The sequence below is a fragment of the Protobothrops mucrosquamatus genome, unplaced genomic scaffold (genome assembly GCF_001527695.2).
Source record: "Protobothrops mucrosquamatus isolate PMUCROS unplaced genomic scaffold, P.Mucros_1.0 scaffold374, whole genome shotgun sequence".
NCBI lineage: Eukaryota > Metazoa > Chordata > Lepidosauria > Squamata > Viperidae > Protobothrops > Protobothrops mucrosquamatus.
Genome location: NW_015386706.1, coordinates 293,939 through 316,354, shown reverse-complemented (window position 1 = coordinate 316,354; position 22,416 = coordinate 293,939). Strand labels below are relative to the sequence as shown.

The 22,416-nt window shown below is 55.5% G+C and overlaps 2 protein-coding genes across 2 annotated transcripts; one reads left to right on the top strand and one right to left on the bottom strand.

The window, feature by feature from the left end:
• The first annotated feature begins 150 nt into the window (after positions 1 to 150).
• TRPV4 (transient receptor potential cation channel subfamily V member 4) lies at positions 151 to 6,049 on the top strand. The gene is made up of 15 exons (XM_015815796.1): positions 151 to 527; positions 666 to 838; positions 1,124 to 1,276; positions 1,762 to 1,902; positions 2,291 to 2,589; positions 2,769 to 2,948; positions 3,042 to 3,200; positions 3,381 to 3,473; positions 3,624 to 3,697; positions 3,931 to 4,096; positions 4,343 to 4,409; positions 4,527 to 4,843; positions 4,928 to 5,055; positions 5,586 to 5,707; positions 5,892 to 6,049. Exons 1-15 carry the CDS (start codon positions 151 to 153, stop codon positions 6,047 to 6,049), a joined length of 2,607 nt encoding a protein of 868 aa, XP_015671282.1.
• Positions 6,050 to 9,170: 3,121 nt separating this feature from the next.
• On the bottom strand, positions 9,171 to 22,067 carry FAM222A (family with sequence similarity 222 member A). Its single transcript, XM_015815795.1, has 2 exons — positions 21,986 to 22,067; positions 9,171 to 10,432 (listed from the first exon to the last, which is right to left on the bottom strand). Exons 1-2 carry the CDS (start codon positions 22,065 to 22,067, stop codon positions 9,171 to 9,173), a joined length of 1,344 nt encoding a protein of 447 aa, XP_015671281.1.
• Positions 22,068 to 22,416: the final 349 nt, after the last annotated feature.

Here is a 22,416-nt window from a genome sequence, read left to right as displayed (position 1 = left end):
AGAAGAGGTGATCTCAAGTCAAGGCCAACAGAGTGACCAGCAGCCCTGGCCGAGTGTTGCAAGGCCACGTGTGCCACGGGCAGCTCTGCCCCTGCCTGGCCTCTGACCCGCAGCTCCTTTCCTCCCCCAGACCACCCTGCCCTGCGCATGATGGCCGACCCAGAGGATACCCACCAGGCCAGCCCTGCCGGGGCCACTGAGGCCCCAGCCGAGGAGTCCTCCCCACAGGGCGATGCCTTCCCGCTCTCCTCCCTGGCCAACCTGTTTGAGGGTGAGGAGGGCTCTGGGCCTGGCGAGGCCCCCCGCAGCCCCCCCGGCTTGGGGGACGGCAAGCAGAATCTGCGGATGAAGTTCCAGGGTGCCTTCCGGAAGGGAGTCCCCAACCCCATGGAGCTGCTGGAGTCCACCATCTACGAATCCTCGGTGGTGCCGGGGCCCAAGAAAGCCCCCATGGACTCCCTCTTCGACTACGGCACCTACCGCCACCTCCCCAGCGACAACAAGCGGAGGCGAAAGAGGGTCCTGGAGTGAGTGGGGGGCCCCTCGGCCTGAGCCAGCAGGGCGGTTGGCTGGGGAGGGGGACACCCAGATCTCCCTTCTGGTCGGGCAGGGCTGCCTCTGTCCAGCAGTGCTGAGCTGCTTTCTCCCTCTGGCCCTTCCCTCAGGAAGAAGCACCCTAGCAAGAAGGGGCCCGCACCCAGCCCCCCGCCCATCCTCAAGGTCTTCAACCGGCCCATCCTCTTCGACATCGTCTCCCGGGGGTTCACGGCTGGGCTGGACGGCCTCCTGCCTTTCCTGCTGAGCCACAAGAAGCGGCTGACTGACGAGGAGTTCCGAGGTGGGCGAGGCAGGGGGTCTGGGGTGTGGGTGCTTGGGGGAGAAGCGGGTGGAGCAAAGGGGATGGGGAATGAACTGAGGGTTGTCAGCCCTTGGGGGGGGGGCAAAGGCAGCCTGCAGGCCCAGATGGGTGAGGCACTGCTGGCAATGTTAAGACTGCTCTCCCTTCCTGGCACGGCCTACCTCACAGAGTTGTTATGAGGAGAAAAGAGGGAAGAGTCTCAGGTTCCCGGGAACAAAGGGGAGCCGTCCGTGTAACAGAGGTGCCCATTTTGCCTGGTTCCAGAGCTCTCCACCGGCAAGACGTGTCTCCCCAAGGCCCTGCTGAACCTCAGTGGTGGCCGGAATGACACCATCCCGCTCCTGCTGGACATTGCGGAGAAAACGGGCAACATGCGAGAATTCATCAATGCGCCCTTCCGAGACGTCTATTACCGAGGTGAGGATCTTCTTCTGAGGCTCCCTGGGCAGCGTCTTTCCCTAGTAAAAGAGGCTCAGTCCGTTCCCCCCCTGGGTGTTTCTGTGCTTGCCGAAGTCACCTGCGCCACCCTCGCCATACAGAATCCTAGACACGGAATAAGCGGCACGGTAATTTTGACCCACACTTTATGTGAAAGATCACTGCCTGGAAAACAGCTGTGGGTGAGGAGTCGGACTGGGCACCTTCATTAGTCAGCATCGGATGATGCAATGAGATGCCCACTTGAGCCGAAGCCTGGCTCTCGGGAGCACCAGGTTGAATGAGTTTCCAGCATGGAAATGTGGGCTGTGGGTGTGCTGAGCCACATCCCAGCAGGTGCTTGTTTCATGCCTGTGGAACTTAGCGGGAAGTGCTCAGAGGCTCACAGACATGGGGGCAACGAGAGGGGCAGGGAGCGCTAGAAGGAGCAGTGAGGCTCTCCACAAACAGTTGTGCTCCTTCAGGCCAGACCGCCCTGCACATTGCGATCGAACGACGGTGCAAGCACTACGTGGAGCTGCTGGTGGAGAAGGGGGCCGATGTGCACGCCCAGGCGCGGGGCCGTTTCTTCCAGCCCAAAGACGAGGGCGGCTACTTCTACTTTGGTGAGTAAAGGAGGCATTCCCAGACTCTGAAAGTTGCTGCAGGTCTCTCCTGGACGCCCTTCTCCTCAAGACTGGCCGTTGATGTCCATCTGTCATTCTACAGTCCACCTGTGGGCCATGATAGTGATGAAAGGAAGAGGGAGACCTCAGGGGGATAGGAGGAAGGAAAGCCAGGGTGGGGAGCTTCTGAATGGATGGGGGTCAAGTCACAGAAAGGATCGGGGGGGGGGGGAGTCCAACAAGGAACAGAATGGAGGGCATGCAGCATGTTAAATTGGATCCCATAACATGGAAGACCCTTGGATTTTCTACATTTCCAAGCTGGTTTGGGGGTGAGCCATGCGCCTTTGGAAACTTGGCACCTGCCCATTTATCCACTTCTGCGCAGGGGAGCTGCCCCTCTCTCTGGCCGCCTGCACCAACCAGCCCCACATCGTCCACTACCTGACGGAGAACGCCCACAAGCAGGCCGACCTCCGGCGGCAAGACTCCCGGGGCAACACGGTGCTCCACGCCTTGGTGGCCATTGCGGATAACACCCGCGAGAACACCAAGTTCGTCACTAAGATGTACGACCTGCTGTTCATCAAATGTGCCAAGCTGTTCCCAGACACCAACCTGGAATCCCTGCTGAACAATGACGGCCTCTCGCCCCTCATGATGGCGGCCAAGACTGGAAAGATAGGGGTGAGACAGGGCCAGTGGGGGGCACCAAGTTGAGGATTCTCTCGAGAGTCTGAATCAGGTTGGCAGAGACTCCCAGGGTCCCATTTGGGGGTGGGAACCTGTCCCCAACCCCTTGGTTGCTTTGGCCAAGCCAGGTTCCCCTCCTCAGTTCATCAGACCGATTTGTCCCCCACCTGCAGATCTTTCAGCATATCATCCGCCGGGAGGTGAAGGACGAGGATGCGCGGCACCTCTCCCGCAAGTTCAAAGACTGGGCCTACGGGCCTGTCTACTCCTCCCTCTACGACCTGTCCTCCTTGGACACCTGTGGAGAGGAGGTGTCCGTGTTAGAGATCTTGGTCTACAATAGCAAGATTGAGGTGAGGTTGGCAGGAGACCCGAATGGGGGCACCCTCAGTGGGAAGACCCTGCCCGCTGGCTCCTCACGGGGAACCTGCCTATCTCCTGTCCAGAACCGACATGAGATGTTGGCCGTGGAGCCCATCAATGAGCTGCTGCGAGACAAGTGGCGCAAATTTGGGGCCATCTCCTTCTATATCAGCGTGGTCTCTTACCTCTGTGCCATGGTTATCTTCACCTTGGTGGCCTACTACCGCCCCCTGGAGGGCACAGTGAGTACACCACCCCTTGTCCCACTGCAAGAACCCTGAGCAGACACAGGCAGGAACTGCAGTTCTGAGAGTCCAACAGAGTCCCAGCCTGGTGCAACCTGACCCTCCCTTCCACCAGAGGCTCACCCTTCCTTCTCTGAGACCAGGGCACCCCTCAGCACCCCTCCTTTTCTTCCCCAGCCCCCGTACCCGTACACGACCACCCCGGACTACCTTCGCCTGGCTGGAGAGATCGTCACCCTCTTCACAGGGGTCCTTTTTTTCTTCACCAATGTAAGTGCAGAATGGGGGGGTGTCTTCTTGCTTGCGGAGGGGTCTTCTGTCTTTCTCCTTCTCCAACCCCCTTCACGCATCCCTTTCCCTCATTTCCGGCTCAAACAGAGTCTTTTTTCTCTCCTCCTCCTCCTCCTCCTCCTCTTCCAGATCAAGGATCTGTTCATGAAGAAATGCCCAGGGGTCAATTCCTTCTTCATTGATGGCTCCTTTCAGTTACTCTAGTGAGTGGAAGAGAGAATGTCAGCTCCTCGTGTGTTTGAGGGCGTGGGGAGGTTTTAATAGTGACCCCCAAAGCCATAAATCCTCTAATTGGCTGCCTGGAGAAGAGGACTCCCCTTCAGGGTCTTCTAATGGGGACGTTGTGGCCTCGCAGATGGGGTCATGTGGGTGTCCCCGCCCCCCGGCTCTCTGTGTACTAACCTGCTCACCCACCCTGGCCCTCCACCACCCGCAGCTTCATCTATTCCGTCCTGGTCCTGGTTGCAGCTGCTCTCTACCTGGCTGGCATCGAGGCCTACCTGGCGGTCATGGTCTTTGCGCTGGTGCTGGGCTGGATGAACGCCCTCTACTTCACCCGCGGCCTCAAGCTGACGGGCACCTACAGCATCATGATCCAGAAGGTGAGGGAGAACAAGGCGCCCTTCCTTTCCTTCACCTTGGCACGGTGGGGGAACCCAGCGGTGGTCGCTCCAGGCGGCCCACAAATCACAACCGCTGGTTTGTGTGACCACAGGAGTGGAAAAAGTGACTCACAAGACCATCGCAGCATCGCCACGATCAACAGATCAAAATTCTGTCCCACGTAGTCCTAAGTCGAGGACCACCTACAGCAGCCTTGGAACTCACCTGCCAATCTCTCTCTGCAGATCCTGTTCAAAGACCTTTTCCGCTTCCTCCTGGTTTACGTCCTTTTCATGATCGGCTACGCATCCGGTAAGTCCCTCGCCCTGCAAAGCTCGGCACCAGCCCTGCCAGGCGGGCTTTTGTCTCCAGCCGTGGCAGGAGGGAGCGTGTTGGGGGACCTTGCTAAAGGCTTGCCCCCTCCGGCAGCGCTGGTCTCCCTGCTGAACCCCTGCTCCAGTGCCGAGTCCTGCCGCGAGGACCGCTCCAACTGCACGGCGCCCGCCTACCCCTCCTGCCGCGACAGCAAGACCTTCAGCACCTTCTTGCTGGACCTCTTCAAGCTGACCATCGGCATGGGGGACCTGGAGATGATCGAGAACGCCAAGTACCCCGGGGTCTTTGTCATCCTCCTGGTCACCTACATCATCCTCACTTTCGTCCTCCTGCTCAACATGTTGATCGCCCTCATGGGGGAGACGGTGGGGCAGGTCTCCAAGGAAAGCAAGAAGATCTGGAAGCTCCAGGTAGGTGGGCTTAGGAGGGTGAGGGAGCCCTGGAGGTGGAGGAGGGCAGCGTGGCTGAGGCTCCTTTGTCTTCTCCATCCCTAGTGGGCCACCACCATCCTGGACATTGAGCGTTCCTTCCCCGTGTTTGTCCGGAAAGCCTTCCGCTCGGGAGAGATGGTCACCGTGGGGAAGTCTCTGGACGGGGCCCCTGACCGAAGGTGGTGCTTCAGGTAGAGAGACACCCCCAGAGTCCTGGCCGTAATCATCAACCCTATTTGATGAGGAATAGGGAATTGGGGCCCCAGTCCAGCTGTGCAGAATCAGCCCCTATTTGTTCTTATTGGTTCCCCAACTTTTGGAGGAGCTGCAGATGGTCATGGAAGCCTCTCTGAGCCCCCCTTCCACATCTGGAGAACATCCAGCTGCTCTCAGAAGTTCGAAGTCTCTTAACAGGTTCTCCCTTTCTCTTCTGATCTGGAAGGACTTTGGGATGGCTGCGTCCATTGATCCTTTCTCTAAATTGTAAAAGGTTCCTGAGTCCCCAGCCTGAGCTGGGGTTCACAGCTAGATCCCCAAGACAGGCATTTACTGGGGAGTCCTGGGCAGGTCAATGGCATTTAAAGTACCCCCTGAGCCAAGAGACTCAGCATGGCAGAGAAAGGGCTTGACTGCCTGCTGGTCAGCTGATCCCTTGGTCCTTCCGATTGCCCCCCCCCCCCCAGCATTCTGATCTCCAAAGGGGGTGCTTTTCCCCTTGCAGAGTGGACGAGGTGAACTGGTCTCACTGGAATCAGAACCTGGGTATCATCAATGAGGACCCCGGCAAGAACGACACCTACCAGTATTACGGCTTCTCCCACACCGTGGGGCGCCTGCGCAGAGGTGAGGGGGCAGCCGGGTGGCTCTTCTGCTCCCCTCAGGAAGGCTGGGGCTCTGGGCTCCATTGCTGCAGCTGCCCAGGCAGCATGCTCATATAAAGGAGGCCGGGCTTCACTGCACCCTCCAGCCCCCATCTTGGCTTTGTTTTCCCCCAATGACACCCCCTTCTCTCTCTGGTGTGGGGCAGATCGCTGGTCAACGGTGGTGCCTCGCGTGGTGGAGCTGAACAAAAATTCTCAGCCGGACGAGGTGGTGGTGCCCCTGGACAGCCTGCGCTCAGCGGGAGCAAACGCGCAGAAGCCCAGCTACCCTCACAGCTGGAGGAAGGAAGAGGCTCAGATCTAGCTGCCAAGCCCCCTCCTCCAGTCTTTGGGACAGCCCGTTGCCCCACCGGACCCTCCCAAACTGGGATCCTGATGGAGCTGCCTCCTGGCTCCCACAGCCAGAGAGATCAGCCTGCTTCCCACGAACCTGACTTTGAACGGGACAAGAGAGGTCCAGCCTCTCGCATTTTAAACAAAACATTCCTTTTAAAAACACTCCTGTAAAGAGAAACTGGAAACCTGGGTTTAGGTGGCCGCTTTGTGCATCACAAGGGCAGCTCTGCACGGAGGGAGGCCGAGGTGGCTCAGGAGCTGAGAATGTTGTCCTTAAAGGAAGGAGGCTCTGAATGCTGAGTCTGGAGGAGCCTTCCAGAAGGGCCGCTATTAAGAAGGCGCCAGGCAATCGTCCAGAGCGGCTCCTTTGAAGATATAAGCACGTTCCCAGTTCCCCGTGAATTCCCTGCGGTCCGAAAACACGCAGGCAGGCTCAGGTGTTCACTCTGCCTGGGGACGGTGAGTCTCCTCTGATAGTATCATTTTGCACAAGGTTTTATTGAATTATTTATTTAGTAATAAAAGCCAAAGCATCTCTATTGTACTCTTATGCTTTTGAGGGGGGTTGCAATACCCCTGCGCTACCCAGTTGGTCTTGACTGAGGTTGGCTCTTGAGGATGCCTCCCACTGCATTGTACTCCTTCCTTCCTTCCTTCCTTCCTTCCTTCCTTCCTTCCTTCCTTCCTCTGCAGGTTGGGATCTGGGCCACAAGAGGGCAGCAAACCCCACCAGATTGCTGAAGTACCTGATAGGTTTTCTGCTCCTCCCAAGGTCAGAGACAGGCAGGCATTCAACAGATGATGCACCACTGGATGTATGGCTGGACCTTTTTTACGACAGCCTGTAATTAAGGGCTGGAATCGCAGCTCCCGCGTTAATCTCATTTATCACACTGGATGAGAATTTTCTTGGCGGCCGCCTTGCCCGTCGCTCAGAAGAGGTGGTCAGTCGGTCAGCCCATTCGGAAGGAAATGCGGCCACGGCAGAGGTCCCACCGGCCTCCACACCAGCCCACACGTCGACCTGCCCTCTCTGCCGGGGGTTCTCGGAGTGACAGCGTGGCCCCAAGGAGCAATCAGAAAGGCCAAGCGGTTCTGCCTGCCAACCTGAGCAGTGAGACGCCGAAGCTTGCACACTTTGCTAGTCAACCCGCACAGCAAAGCTGGCGTCGAGCCCTTTGGGGGGCTTCAGAGCAGTAAACTGAGGCTCAGGGGGTGGGGGAGAGGCAGCCTTCGGCCCTGGCTACGCCTGAACTCCAATTTTTACCCTGCCCGTTTGGAAACTGGCAGTGGCCGACTGAGCAGGGCTGACCGGACTCCCAATGCAGGAGGCCCATTTCACAGCTGGCCGGGCCATGGGGGAAGAGTAGACCCCCTCCCAAGATCGGGAGCCAAAGAGGAAGACAGCCTCCCAGCCCCCACATCCAACTGCCCCACCACATATTCCCCAAGTGAGACTCTCCTTGGTCCATGTTCCCAGCCAGGGGACCCCCCAGCCTCCCCTCTGGGGACCCTCTTCCGATCAGGGCTCAAGCAAGAGCGGCATGCAAAGACGATCCAGACCGTCGATCCAATGAAAGCCCAGATTTAATGTCTTCTTTGAGGGGTGGGTGGGTGGGAGGGAAGAGAAAAAAGACAGACATTCTGAGACAGGGTTCTGGTTTTTTTTCCAAGCTTTTTGTTTTCTCTCATTTTCAAAACAATACAGTGCAGAGCGCACTTGTCACAGTAGAATATAATGGTCGCTTTTTCGTATAAAAACACATTCTCAGGTTATTTGTAAATGCACTTAGTGCTGGAAAAAGGTGGTAAGGACACAGTACCTCTGCATTTGGAGCCCCCTCCCCCCTCCCCTCCTTCCTCTCTCTCTCTAACAGGAAAAATCTGAAATACCTGCAAAGCAGATCACCTGGCATCAAACCTATCAAACTCCTAATTCCACCACGGCAACCGCGGAGCGAAAGGAACACTTTTTTAGAAGCTGCATTTCCTTCTTTTTTGAAGGCGGAAATGAAAGGATGGGAAACGCTAAGAGCCTGGAGCCCTTTAAGGAAGGCTGCAGCTGGACACGCTGGAGGGGGCTGGGTGCTCAGGCAGCTGCCTGCGGAAGAACCCACTGGATCCCACTCGGGTGATCCCCATGTCTAGAACTCAGTCTGGGCAGGAAGAGAGCGGGACCAGGGGCTGGAATGGCTCGCTTTCCCACACTTTCTGGCAGCCCTGCATCACTTTGGCCTGCAAGGACTCAATGGCCAGATCCCAGCTGGGGATTGGGGGAACCCCAGGGAGTGACCCTTGACCCTTAGAGGACTTAGTTTCCCCCGGGGGCCTTCTTTGCAGCCAGATGCTACAGAGGTGGATCCCAAGCAAGGATTACAATAAAAGGACTGAAGACCCTCCTCCTTTTCAACACTGTCTCTCTCTCTCTCTTCTGCAAATATCCCCCCACAACACGGTCTTCCTGGTTCTCACACGCAGACAAGTAATGAAATGAAATACTGCTATTAAAAATGAAATAAGAATAACAATAATGTTTTAATTCAGAAATCTCCTGGGGTAATGCTGATGTGATGGAGGGGTGGGAAAATCCATCTTATAGCAGCCAAAAACTGTACAGCAGGTTCAAACTAAAAAAAGTCACTTCAAGTTTTCAAGTGTTTTTTTTTCCTTCTTTAGACAGCTTCCAGACCTTCGCCCCCACCCCAATTATTAGCTTTAAATGGAAACAGTGCAAGTTACAGACTTCATCTAGAAAGGAGGCAGAATCGCTAAGCCCCCTGGATTAATGGGAGGGGTTGGGGGAGTCTGCACCCTTCCTTGCCCTCCCCCAGTCACAATGCATTTCAAATGCCCCCCACTTGTCGCCCAGGGCAGAAAGAGGACCGGGGGCCCCCTTCCCAGGCAGTCCGGCTAGCAGTGCCCACTGGCAGGCACACACCCATTCCCGTCCCCCAGGGCACCCCCAGATTAGCAGCAAAATGGGATCCCATCTCCCTGTTCACATTCTTAGCCATAAAACCCCTTCCTGAAGCACACAGACCAACGCTGTGCCCCATCACAGGCAGCCCGGCCCGGGGGCACCTTTGCCCTTATCTGTAGACAGGCAGGCGTATGTGGGCATGCTGGTGGTCCAGGAGGCGGGGCACCGAGACCGTCTCGTAGCCCTTGCCCAGCATCTGCTCCTTGATGCACGGCGGGTGGATGTCGTTGATCAGGTACTCCAGGGACTGCAGGCTGCTGCTGAGGACGGAGGTGTTGCAAACCGCCTTGCTGGGCAGACTGGGGAGCCCCTCCGAGGGGTGCAGGCCCAGGTCCCGGGCCCCGGTGGGCAGCTCCTGGGGATTGAAGCAGTCGCTGCTGTTGGGCGTAACCAAGACGCTGTTCCAAGCAGGGGCGAAGTACTGCCCCACCGAGAAATTTCCCTGCACGCCCACGCAGTTCAACGGTGAACAGCTCACTTTGTCCACGGCGGTGGCACCGGTCATGGGGTGGGCACGCAAGACCCCGGCACACACCTCGGGCGACTTGCTGACGGCCCCCCCGCTGCCCGCACTGTACATCCGCAGCGGCTGCTGCTTCTGCTGCCACAGCAGATAATCCATGCCGTCCGGGTAAAGACCCGGCTTGGGTCCCACCAGGCCACTGCCCAGGTTGGAGCCAGTCACCAGCTCAGCACCCTTCCGACAATCCGGCAACACGGCCCCCGCGTAAGCCACTGCTGCCCCCACCGCAGCCATAGTGGTGAAGCTGCCCGCGGCGCCATGCTTGGCCGGGCTGGGGCTGGTCACCACCACCCCCTGGCACACCTGCTGGCCGGCCTGAGCCTGGCACTGCTGATTGATCTGAAAAATAATGTTCTGGATGGAGGGCAGGTTGGCCTGGGGCAGCACCAAGCTCCGGCCGGCGTGCGGGACGACCGAGGCGGCCACCGTGACGTTGGGCGGGACGGGCGCCTCCATCTGCTTCTGGCCACCAGGATAGTTCAGCTGGGCTGTGCAGGACGGCCCGGGGGCTAAAGTGCTCATCACTGAGTAGGGGGCTACAGCCAGGTGGGCAGGGGACATCTTAGTGCGCTTGCCCTCGGCGCTCTTCACGGCCCCTTTGCCGGAGGACGCCTTCACGATGGCCAGGAGGCCCTGGTAGCTGCTGGCGTGCAGAGGGTAGGGGCTGTAGCGCTGGCCCATCGTGTCATACCCGTTCACCGTCCGGTTAAGGTGCTTGTGCTGGGGGACCCTGATGTTGGTGGGGAAGATCTTGATGGTGAGAGGGTTGTTTGCCACCTTCTGCGCATAAGCGTCGAGCTCAGCCGGGCTGGGGTATCGTGGAGAGCGGACGGGAGCCATGGCTTCACCTAGGAGAGACCAAGAAGACAGGTGACATGCTGCAATGCTGGTAGCCCCCTCTAGAGGTCACTAGAGCCTTCTCTGCACAACTAACACTGAGCGCAGCGATGCTTCAGCTAAGCGGCCTTTCTCCACCTTGGCAACTTTAGGACTTTGTGGCTGGCGGAGGAATTCTGGGCGCTGAAGTCCACCCGTCCTTGCCAAGAATGGGAAACACTGAGCTAAAATAAAAGCTGGTCTGTCCTCACGGGGTAATCCAGGGACAGCGTTTTCTGCATGCAAAGTACCCTAGAGCAAGCAAAATCAGCCCACTGAGCTTAAATACTGATGAAGAGTTTTCCTTCAACAATTTGATCAATACCGTCTCTTCCCCAATTCTGGGAGAAAGAAGGGGAACCTCCAGACCTCGTCCCTTGACTCGGCTCAGCTGAGAAACCAAAGGAGACTGCAGAATTTGCTCCTGGAAGTGACGGCTGATGGCCCCAACTGCACGCCGTAGGATAACGTCTCATCTAATAGCATCAATCTCCCCACCGGCTCCAGCAAACCTGTATTAGATATCCAGCCATCAAGGCTGGGTGGCCCCTCTCTTTTCTTCTATGGTATCCTGCCCCTGCTGGTGGAGGCTCTGTTGAGCACCAGAGCCACTCAAGGTAATCCAATCACTGTATTTCTCCCTTCAATTTGTTTGATCATTTCTAAAGGAAGCCAATTTGTCTTCATTCTTCCAAACAGATTCCATGTTCTTAAAGATCGACCCACTGTTCTTTTTGGACTTCCAAGGTTGTTTATGGGAGGGCGGCAGTAATTCTATGCGGGAAGAGTGGAAATGTCTCTTTACACGGGGAGGGGGGGAGGGGGGGAGGAAGCACTGCTCTGAAAGATTGGATTTAAACCATATTATACAAGCAATTTCATGGGTGCTTTGCGGCGCTATGAGAGCTCCACTGGAAAAAAACAGAAAAAAATCCATTTGCCAGCTATAAATCAGCACTTCTTATAATGAGCACAAAAATGTCACTTTTATGCAATTTTACAGATGAACAAAACTGGTGAAATTAACTGTGGTAACCTACTGTAGTCAGCAGAAGGCAGCTCCAAGGAGGAGAATGTTGGGGGGGGGGGGGAAGAGAGAGAAAGGGAGATTCTGCCTCTCTCAAACTCCCTTCTTGAGCTAGTCTCGGGTGTGAAAGCTCATTTGTTGTTTCCATTATGCTTTCATTTGGAGTTTATCTTGAGTATCCAATGAGCCACCAACTGTGAAAATGATTAAATCTACAAAATCTATCTAATAGATTGAATAAATTAGGTGTCTGAAGAGGCTGCATCTGAAAAGAGAGGTGGGAAAAGGAAGGGTTTGGGGAAGATGCAAAGAATAAGCGAGAATTACAGGCCCACAAAATCCTCCTCCGAGTCTGTCACCCCAAACTCAGCTGGGAAAGGCAGCAGCCAAAGAAAAGGTGTTGATCAAAAATCCTATTTTGGCTCCTTGGTGATTTCACCCTCATCTTTGAAAGCAAGCTCAGAATAGCCCGTCTGCCACTTTCTAAAACCAAGCTAGGCCACTGCTTGGCTCCTTCAAAGGTGGCTAAGATCTGCTTCGGAGGCAGTTTGCAATCATAAAAAAAAAATGCTAAAAAGTAAATAGAAAAAGAATTTGCAAAGAGTCCAGGGAAATAAAACACAGCGAGAAGTATCCAACTCTCTCAACCGAGGGGGCAGGGTTCACGCCCTGAAGTGTCAAATGTGCATTTCTCCAAGGTGGCAAAGTCTGGGACGGGTGGCAGGGAGGGGATCCGCAGGCCTAAAACTACAAGGGGGGGGGGCTGCAACACGAGGGTCCCGCTGGCAAGTACCGGTGCCTTGAAAAGAGAGAAGCGAGGGTCGGACCCTCGTGCTTGCCAACTCCTGCCCCCCCATCTGCAAGCCCACCCCCCCTCTGGGCACCAAGGCAGAGCCCGCTTGTGCTGTGGCAGAACAGCAACCGGTCCCTTCTTCCCTCCCTCCTCCGCCAGTGGCTACATTAAACCCAGCTCGAAGGACGGGGTTTTAATTGACTTAATAGCCTGGTTAATAACAATGCTTATTCCAGACACCTGTAAAAAGCCTCCATGTTAATGGCATGGGGGATGCCTGGCAAACGTAGCTTTTCAATGACTGCTGCTTAATGGAAACCCGCGATTAACAGGCGAGGCACTCAGCTGCTGCCGTGAAACGCCCGTGTGCCACCACGTCATTCTCGGGCAGGAGGGTGGCACACGTGGAAGCCCAGTCCAGGCGAGTGAAGCAGAGGGGGAGGCCATTCACAGCCAATGCTCCCCCTCCTGCTGTGCCTGCAGGCCAGGCCTGATGCCCTCGGGGGCGCCCGGGGCAATGCTTGGACAGGGGGCAGCCCCTGGCATGGCTGCCAAGAGCCAGGAGGAGCAACTTGGGGCTGCTGAGGTCATCTTCCAGCCAGCCAGGCACAGGGGGCACTTCTGTGCTCCCGCTATGACCCAGCGTCCCTTGGGCAGGCGGGGGGGGGGAGAGGGAAGCCCTGCCAGCATTCTAGGAACAGTGACACTAATTGGCCCCTGACGTGATGGCATCCCTGACGCCCTAACACTGTGGCTCCTGGTTAGCAGGGGAAGGGGCTGCCTGCACAGGAGGGGAACAGCCGCCCATGTGGAAAGAGGCCCCAGCCATCCTGCAGCTGCCATTTGCCCACCTCCCCCCCCCCGTGCCTCCGTTTGTGTCCTCAAAATCACAGTGCGGGTTGGTCCCCAGCTCCCCCTGGCTGCCTTTGGCTTCCAGAGGGCAGAAAATGCCCCCCACAGCCCCAAACCATCCCTCACGGATCGGAGGTGGAGGGAGAGTAACTCCGTCACTGCTGAGCACAAGCAGGGACTAGATATGACAAGCCACAAATTCCCCGTGTTGTCACCTCTTGGGGGGATGCTGAGCGCCCTGCTGCGCAAATGATAGAGGAACCAATTTCTGTGGGGCTCCCGGAGCGCTTCTTCGGAGCTGGGCTGGCAAGCCCCCCTCCCTCCCCACAGTAATTACTGCTTTCGAAAGGACCGTAATTGCTTCCCTTCATGGCACCCTCACCACTGTGCCACTTGCCTTGCCATGCTGCCACTGGCCCACACGGCTGGCCTGCTCCTCGCCCCCCACCACGCCAGCCGGGGGCAAGGGCTGCTCCCTGGGCCAGGGTGGGGGGCTCTCCCTGAAGTCCACTCCCGTCTGCTCTCACCTGCCTTCCAGGCTGGGTCTGGGGGATTCTGGGAGAGGCCAGCCGGGCACCAGCAGCCAGAATGCAGCCCCCCCAGCTTCCTTCCACAGTTCCCCAACTGGCTGCTTCTTTTTTTTAGAATTACTCCATTTTTCAAAAACAAACTCTTCTAATTCTGCTAAAACCACTTGACAAAGCTGATGTATGAATGACCTGGTTTTGTTAGGAGTCAGTCCTGCCTTTTCAAGAAACCTAAAGGAGTGTCAGTTGCCTAACTTGAAAAGCATCAGGGCCCAAACTGGTGTGAAGAACCGTCAGGAAAAAAAATCCTCAACCTTTCAAAATCCTCAGTAGGCAACGGTATTATAACAGGGTTGAGACTGGTCTCCAATCCCTGCCATATTTAATTTAAAATGTTTTTAACGTCTTTCATTAATGAGTACGCAGGCTTGTATGGAACGGGGAGGAAGCAGGTCGAAGTCTGTGCACCGTTAAAGATTAAATACTTCTTTTTTAGAAAAAAGTCTTTTCATAAGCCCATTAACCTAGAAAAAGCTTGAGTTAAGACCCAATTTAATCCATTCTAATTAAAGTGATACCTACTTTAAAAGCACATTGAAGTGACCTGCAGTGCAAAGTTACCCAGCATGAAGCCAGCCAGAATCCTTCAAACTGCCTGTTTACTGAACCTTCTTTTGTTTCAACTTAAGTACCTTATTATGTAGTTTGTTTTTTCTTTCTGTCAACTGCTTCCAGGCCTTCAGCAAGGAAAATGCAAGAGTATCAATATGTATTTATAATTTGTAATTTTTTTTTAGGAAGCTAAACCTCCCTGGATAAATATCAGAGGAGAAGGCAGGCGTTTCATTTCCACCACCAGCTCCTCCTGTCTCCATCGCATCGCGTCTCCTCGTATTTGTCAAGGTGGAAGGGGGGAAAAAAGATCCCCAAATCCCTGTCAGGAGCAAAAATTTCTCCTCTCCGTCTTGCAAGCTGTTCAATTTCCCTGACTTTGCATTCAATAACAGCCAAATAATTGAATCATCCCGGCTGCCGAAGATAGGCTTTGAATTTTATTAGAATTTTAAATTGTTTTGTTTCTTCAGTATTTTATTACAGTAAATGGAAAAATGCATGACCCAGGGTAATCATCTGATGGCTTTTGATATTATTCGGAGCTGGGAGCACATCCGGAGCGGGAGCAGGACGCTGAGATGGAGCCACCAGGAAGGCTGATGAGATTAGCTCTGAAACAGAAGGACTTTCTGCTCACCCAAATTGGCCAACAGATGTGGGGGGAGGGGGGAGCTCAGGTCCAGCCCTGGAAAATTGGTCTGGACTGGAGGGAGGGGCTGGCTGGCTGGACCCCCCCCTCCCCAACATCCAGGGTTCCAAACAGTGAAGGGTTGATCTTGACCGAGCAAGACAAGCACAAAAGAGGGGAGCAGCTTGAAGCTAGCTGTGCTGTGCTCCATCACTGGAGGCTTGCAAAAGATTAGACAAGCATTTGACCAGGATGGTGCTGAGTGGTCAACTTTGAAAACACTGATACAGAGTTTGCAGAATCCAGGTCACACAAATTTCCACCAGCAAGAACACTTATCCTGGCTGCTGAGATACACACCCACTTTCTGCCTGGCGTGACACACTTGTCCATCGGCCAAGCTTGGCACATTCCAGTTAAGTGTGAGAAAAGTGCACCTGGGCAAAGGAGGACAGAGCTGGCCAAGTTTTCTGCCTCTAGTCTTTTTTTCCCCACCTTTTCCAATTAGGTAAATATCCTGTCAGCAGCCCGGAGATCTCCCAGCCATGATCAACTTTCCGGTAATGTAATAGCCAAGAAACTGAGCTGAGTAAAATGTGAGAAAAATGACCCTCTCTTTGGCAGATGCCCCAAAGAAGAAGGAGGGGAGGATTCCTGAAATACAGAAGAGGGGATCTGCTTGAGAGCAAACCCACCGTGCAAATCCCTCCCTGGGAGCCCCCCCCCACCGCCCTTAGTCCTATGCAAAGTGGAAATCAAATTCATATCTGCAAGCGGCACCAACTTAGAGCAAACCAGCTGAAATAGACAAGAATCTCCACTGAGAAGCTATTAAATATGGATTTTTGCTCCCGAACTAACAGATTTTCCAATACTCCTGAATACCAAGCAGGGCCTCTGCTTGCATTTCTACCCAAGACCCTTAAAGATTCCTAGAAGGCTGGGGGAGCGGTTTCAAGCTGATGAATCATCGTCCGCCTCGGCTGGCCCAACACGTGGCTGTCAGCTGCTCGGAATTTAATGCCAAGTTTATAAAAAGTCTGGCAAGAGAAGAGACCGAGGTTGGCACCGCTCAGCCGCCAAAGGACGGATGGCACCTGCAGCAGACCCACCCAGTTGGGACAGCCCAGGGGAAAACGGGGGTGACAAAACGCGCAACGGAAAGAGCCGAAGCTCCTTCGGAGGTGCAGCTCGGCTGTTTTGCAGACTCCAAGGGCACAAGGTACCTTCAAGAGGGGAAGGAGACCTGCTCAAGGATCCAGCCCTCACACACACCCCGGAGGAAAAATACCCAGTTTTTATGCCCCAGAAACTGCCCTGAATAACAAATGGCCTTTGGCTTGCACAGCCCACAAAGCAGCCTGCAGCCTGGCGCTCGTCCCTCTTCCTGGAAGTGTGGACTCGGGCCTGGTCCTGGTCTCCTGTTCAGAAGTGGAGCTTCCCTCTGCAAAGTCCTTTTGCTCCCGAGTAACCTCCTCTTTGCAGGAGCAACTGCAGGTGGGGCGGGTGCCAGGCTGCAGAAGGGCACTGGGCCTGCACGGAGGAAGTAGGGGGGGGCTTGCTGGCCCTGAGACCCTGACCATTTCAGCCCCAAGGGCAGCCCCCTTCGGCCTCTCCATCCACATGGAGCCTTGCAGCCCAGACCAGCTCCCTAGGCCTTCCCCCCTTTCTCCCCCCCCCGGGAATATTTATCACTACTACTCATTTATTTGACTTACTCGCTGCTTTTCTGCTTAATAGCAGCCGAAGTGACACGCAGCGTGAGTTGTGTTTACTCATAAATAAAAGCAAGCCCCGATTCGCTAGGAAGGGGGCCAGCAGGCTCCCCCCTCTGCTTCCTGCCTTGCCAGGGACCCAGCACAAAGGGGACCCAGCAGCCCTTCCTCGGGGTTCAATCCCGGACGGCCTGCGCTGCCAGGTGCTTTGAGCTACCTGGAAAACCTGCGGCTCTCTTGACTGTCATGCGGGGGTAACTGAAGGGGGCTTACTCCCAGGGAAGTGGGGGGGGTGTCCCTCCTCATTGTGTGAATCCCATCCAGGCGGCAGTTTTGAATCATCCCTTCCTCTCTCTGTGTGCCAGGAACAGAGCGGCCCAGCCTGGCCTAAGGCCACAATCTCCACCGCTGGGCTCTCGGCTGGTGCCCACCGCCTGCCTCCCCCCCCCCCAGAAGCACCAGCCAGCTCCGTGCTCCGGGTGAGGCCCCCCCTCGCCTCACAAGGCAGCCCAGCTACCAAAGGAGGAGCTCATCCACACAGGGGCACGTCTGAATTTGATTAGCAGAGGCTTCCATGGGTTCACCCAGCCGAGGGGGAGGGGGGAGGGGGGCTGCTTCTCTCTGGGCCACTAAAAAGCAAATGGCTTAGTTTGCTCTGTGGGGAGCAGAAGAAACAGGGCTGTGTTTGCATCACAATGGGACAGATTGTGCTTTGTTTGCCCACAAAGAAATTGGTTGTGCTTTGGTGAAGAGACTTGTCCATACTCACTAATTCAATTAAGGGAGGATTATGCGAGGCTGCCCCCTTCCCCGGGACCACTCGCCAGGGCTTTGAGAGCCACAGTGGGGTCCCTCTCCCCAAAGGAACCCCGGGTCTGGCTGGAGAGAAGCGTTCTAAGGTCAAGGATGTCCGTTGCATAGTTTTTCCAAGGACACATTTGATATGAGGGGCTTCATTACCCAAACTAGGTAACATCATCACACGTCTTTAAGAAAACGACGGAAGTTCAGAAAGCACCAAGGATTGCACAGTCCTCCTCCTCCTCCTCCTCCCCCCTGCAAACCCCACTCTCTTCTAGCACTGATCATGTTGCCTAGTTGGGTAATGAAACATCTGCAAAAAAACCCCTCCAAGCTCAGAGAGCAGCAAGGACCCCTCATTTCAGCCCCGAGCCATAAATATTATCCTTTATTGGTACATATTTAGTAGCATCCTCCTTCTGTCTCATGAACAATCAACCACGGGGGGGGGGGGGGCTCTGGAAGGGGGCTGTGCCCATCATGGGCCTCACTTGGAAAGAAGCTGCTGGGCACCCACAGCTGGCCTCTCCCCTCCCTTCTCTGCATCCCTCCCCTGTCTCTGCCAGCCATGGCTGAAGAGTGCCTGCTGGAGTGCCCCATTTGCTCACCAACCTGCAAAGTAGCCAGGGCAGCCTGGTTGCTCTGGGCAAAGCCAAGTGGGCCAGAAAGCCAGGGGAGGGGTCTGGAAAAGTCTGGGGAGAGATGGGAGGGGGGGGGGCTGGGAGAAATGTCTCCCTCTGTAGCTCCAGCACAGGCAGGAGGGCAAATATTAGCAGGCACACCTTGCATGCAAAATTAATACCAAAATTAATCAACGGCCCGGGTGCGTAATAGGATTCTGCAGCCGTGGCAGGCCGTGCTGGGCGGCCGACTTATTTCATGCTGACGGAAACGCAGCCAGAGGACATGAAATAAGGCCCATAAAGATAATTACCAAGATACTTGGGAGCAAATTAAGTAATCAGAGGCTCTTCTAAATCATGTCTAGTTTTAAGAAGCGCTATCGTTCCTGATTACTGAGAGAGCAATCTGGAAGGACAGGACAAAAACAGACACCCCCCCCTTTCCTCAATGCCCCCAGGCTAAGGCAAAGACCCCCCCTCTTCCTCCACCGGCCATCTGTGTGCCCCCTGGCGCAGCTTCTCCTCTGTGGGTGGAACAAACAGCCAAGGGGGAAAACTGCCTTGGCAAGGAAATGCCCAGGGTGGGGATACCTGACCCTTGACTTGGGGGGGGGGGGGGGNGCAGGAGCAACTGCAGGTGGGGCGGGTGCCAGGCTGCAGAAGGGCACTGGGCCTGCACGGAGGAAGTAGGGGGGGGCTTGCTGGCCCTGAGACCCTGACCATTTCAGCCCCAAGGGCAGCCCCCTTCGGCCTCTCCATCCACATGGAGCCTTGCAGCCCAGACCAGCTCCCTAGGCCTTCCCCCCTTTCTCCCCCCCCCCCGGGAATATTTATCACTACTACTAATTTATTTGACTTACTCGCTGCTTTTCTGCTTAATAGCAGCCGAAGTGACACGCAGCGTGAGTTGTGTTTACTCATAAATAAAAGCAAGCCCCGATTCGCTAGGAAGGGGGCCAGCAGGCTCCCCCCTCTGCTTCCTGCCTTGCCAGGGACCCAGCGCAAAGGGGACCCAGCAGCCCTTCCTCGGGGTTCAATCCCGGACGGCCTGCGCTGCCAGGTGCTTTGAGCTACCTGGAAAACCTGCGGCTCTCTTGGCTGTCATGCGGGGGTAACTCAAGGGGGCTTACTCCCAGGGAAGTGGGGGGGTGTCCCTCCTCATTGTGTGAATCCCATCCAGGCGGCAGTTTTGAATCATCCCTTCCTCTCTCTGTGTGCCAGGAACAGAACAGAGCAGCCCAGCCTGGCCTAAGGCCACAATCTCCACCGCTGGGCTCTCGGCTGGTGCCCACCGCCTGCCTCCCCCCCCCCACAGAAGCACCAGCCAGCTCCGTGCTCCGGGTGAGGCCCCCCCTCGCCTCACAAGGCAGCCCAGCTATCAAAGGAGGAGCTCATCCACACAGGGGCACGTCTGAATTTGATTAGCCGAGGCTTGCATGGGTTCACCCAGCCGAGGGGGAGGGGGGAGGGGGGCTGCTTCTCTCTGAGCCACTAAAAAGCAAATGGCTTAGTTTGCTCTGTGGGGAGCAGAAGAAACAGGGCTGTGTTTGCATCACAATGGGACAGATTGTGCTTTGTTTGCCCACAAAGAAATTGGTTGTGCTTTGGTGAAGAGACTTGTCCATACTCACTAATTCAATTAAGGGAGGATTATGCGAGGCTGCCCCCTTCCCCGGGACCACTCGCCAGGGCTTTGAGAGCCACAGTGGGGTCCCTCTCCCCAAAGGAACCCCGGGTCTGGCTGGAGAGAAGCGTTCTAAGGTCAAGGATGTCCGTTGCATAGTTTTTCCAAGGACACATTTGATATGAGGGGTTTCATTACCCAAACTAGGTAACATCATCACACGTCTTTAAGAAAACGACGGAAGTTCAGAAAGCACCAAGGATTGCACAGTCCTCCTCCTCCTCCTCCTCCTCCCTGCAAACCCCACTCTCTTCTAGCACTGATCATGTTGCCTAGTTGGGTAATGAAACATCTGCAAAAAAAACCCTCCAAGCTCAAGAGAGCAGCAAGGACCCCTCATTTCAGCCCTGAGCTATAAATATTATCCTTTATTGGTACATATTTAGTAGCATCCTCCTTCTGTCTCATGAACAATCAACCACTGGGGGGGGGGGCTCTGGAAGGGGGCTGTGCCCATCATGGGCCTCACTTGGAAAGAAGCTGCTGGGCACCCACAGCTGGCCTGTCCCCTCCCTTGTCTGCATCCCTCCCCTGTCTCTGCCAGCCATGGCCCCTGGGCAGTGGCTGAAGAGTGCCTGCTGGAGTGCCCCATTTGCTCACCAACCTGCAAAGTAGCCAGGGCAGCCTGGTTGCTCTGGGCAAAGCCAAGTGGGCCAGAAAGCCAGGGGAGGGGTCTGGAAAAGTCTGGGGAGAGATGGGCGGGGGGGGGGGGGCTGGGAGAAATGTCTCCTTCTGTAGCTCCAGCACAGGCAGGAGGGCAAATATTAGCAGGCACACCTTGCATGCAAAATTAATACCAAAATTAATCAACGGCCCGGGTGCGTAATAGGATTCTGCAGCCGTGGCAGGCCGTGCTGGGCGGCCGACTTATTTCATGCTGACGGAAACGCAGCCAGAGGACATGAAATAAGGCCCATAAAGATAATTACCGAGATACTTGGGAGCAAATTAAGTAATCAGAGGCTCTTCTAAATCATGTCTAGTTTTAAGAAGCGCTATCGTTCCTGATTACTGAGAGAGCAATCTGGAAGGACAGGACAAAAACAGACACCCCCCCCTTTCCTCAATGCCCCCAGGCTAAGGCAAAGACCCCCCCCTCTTCCTCCACCGGCCATCTGTGTGCCCCCTGGCGCAGCTTCTCCTCTGTGGGTGGAACAAACAGCCAAGGGGGAAAACTGCCTTGGCAAGGAAATGCCCAGGGTGGGGCTACCTGACCCTTGACTCGGAGGGGGGGAGCCAAGCGAGGGGAGGGCTTGATTTCTCTCTCGCTAAGCAGTTGTAAAATCAACCCAGGCTGAGGGAGGCCCAAGCAAACTCAGCTTGTGCCCAGCTCAGTTAGAACGGAGGCTAAGTAAAATTGGGAGCCTGCAAGTTTAATGGGGACGATGATGACGGTGGTGATCCTTGTTCTGTGGCTTTGCAGGCACCCTGAGAGCTTCTGCCACGGAGACAAATTCCTTGTCTGTGTGATCACGCTTGGCCAAATAAAGTATTCGGTTCAGTTCAATTCAAACCCTCCTCTCCAGCAAACAAATGAAAACAGGCAGAAGGACTAAAGGTAAAGCCTCCCTTGTAAAAACCCCAGCCTAACTCTCCTGGGAAGGAGAACCTGGCACTTTTCCCGCAGGCGCCAGGTGGGAAGGAGACAGGCCAGCCTAATCTCCGGCTGCTTCTGATTCTGCGCCCCCTGCTCAGCCAGGGAAGGAAGGAAGAACAAGGGGGTTGAACCCCTGCAGCCACCAGAGCCCAGCCAGGTTGTGTCCTTGCAGACAGGAAGCGCTGGTATAATAAAGGAGAACAATCATAAAAAAAAAAAAATTCCTCCAGTTTAAAACACACAATAATCACTTTAGAATCTTAATGCGCCTTTGCAGCCAAAGAGGTCAACGCTGCCCGCCTAAACCGGGCTCATTAAATATACATTTAATCATAGCTTTGGATTTAGAGACAAAGAACGCCCGGAACAGGTGCTTTGCCAAGTGACCTTTGGGGACCTATTCTAAGGTAACTCATTTAGGGCTCCTGCAAAAGGCCCCCTCCGCTCAGCCGCCAAAAGCCCTGATGGGCTTGAGTGGGAATTAGAAGGGAGGGGAGGGCCCCCCATGGCACTCAGGCCAAGAGCCCCTTCCTCTGCCAGGGGTCACCACTAGAGACAAGGGGGGTGGGGGGTGGCCGCCTCTGCTGCCAGCAGCCGGAGCCTTTCCCAGGGGATCGGCCCCTCTGCCCGCCTGGCTGCAGCCACCCGCCCAGAGCAACTCACCCTTGCGTGGCTCCAGGGCCTTATTCGGACAACCCAGAGGCTGCCTCGGTGGGTTCTGGGTCCTCTGCAGGCAGGCCAACATGGCGGAAGAGAGGGCGAGACGACTCTGGTGGCATCACTCCAGAAGACCCTGCAAGGCATCCCAGAGAAGAGAAACGGGGTCAATCCACCAGCCTGAAAGGAGACCCCTCCACCAGCATCACAAACCATCAGGGAAGGAAGATCCGTGCAGGGTTCCAGCTTCAAAGGGTGCTGTGCACTCTGGAGAAGCAAAATTCTATGGACAATCAACACTTCCAAGCTTCTAGACCAGAGTTTCACAACCTTGTTTACTTTAACAGGGGTGGACTTCAACTCCCAGAATCCCCCAGGCCACCAAAGCAACGCCAGGCCCTTTGCAGCCCCCTTGCTGGGCTCCAGGCCAGGGGGCC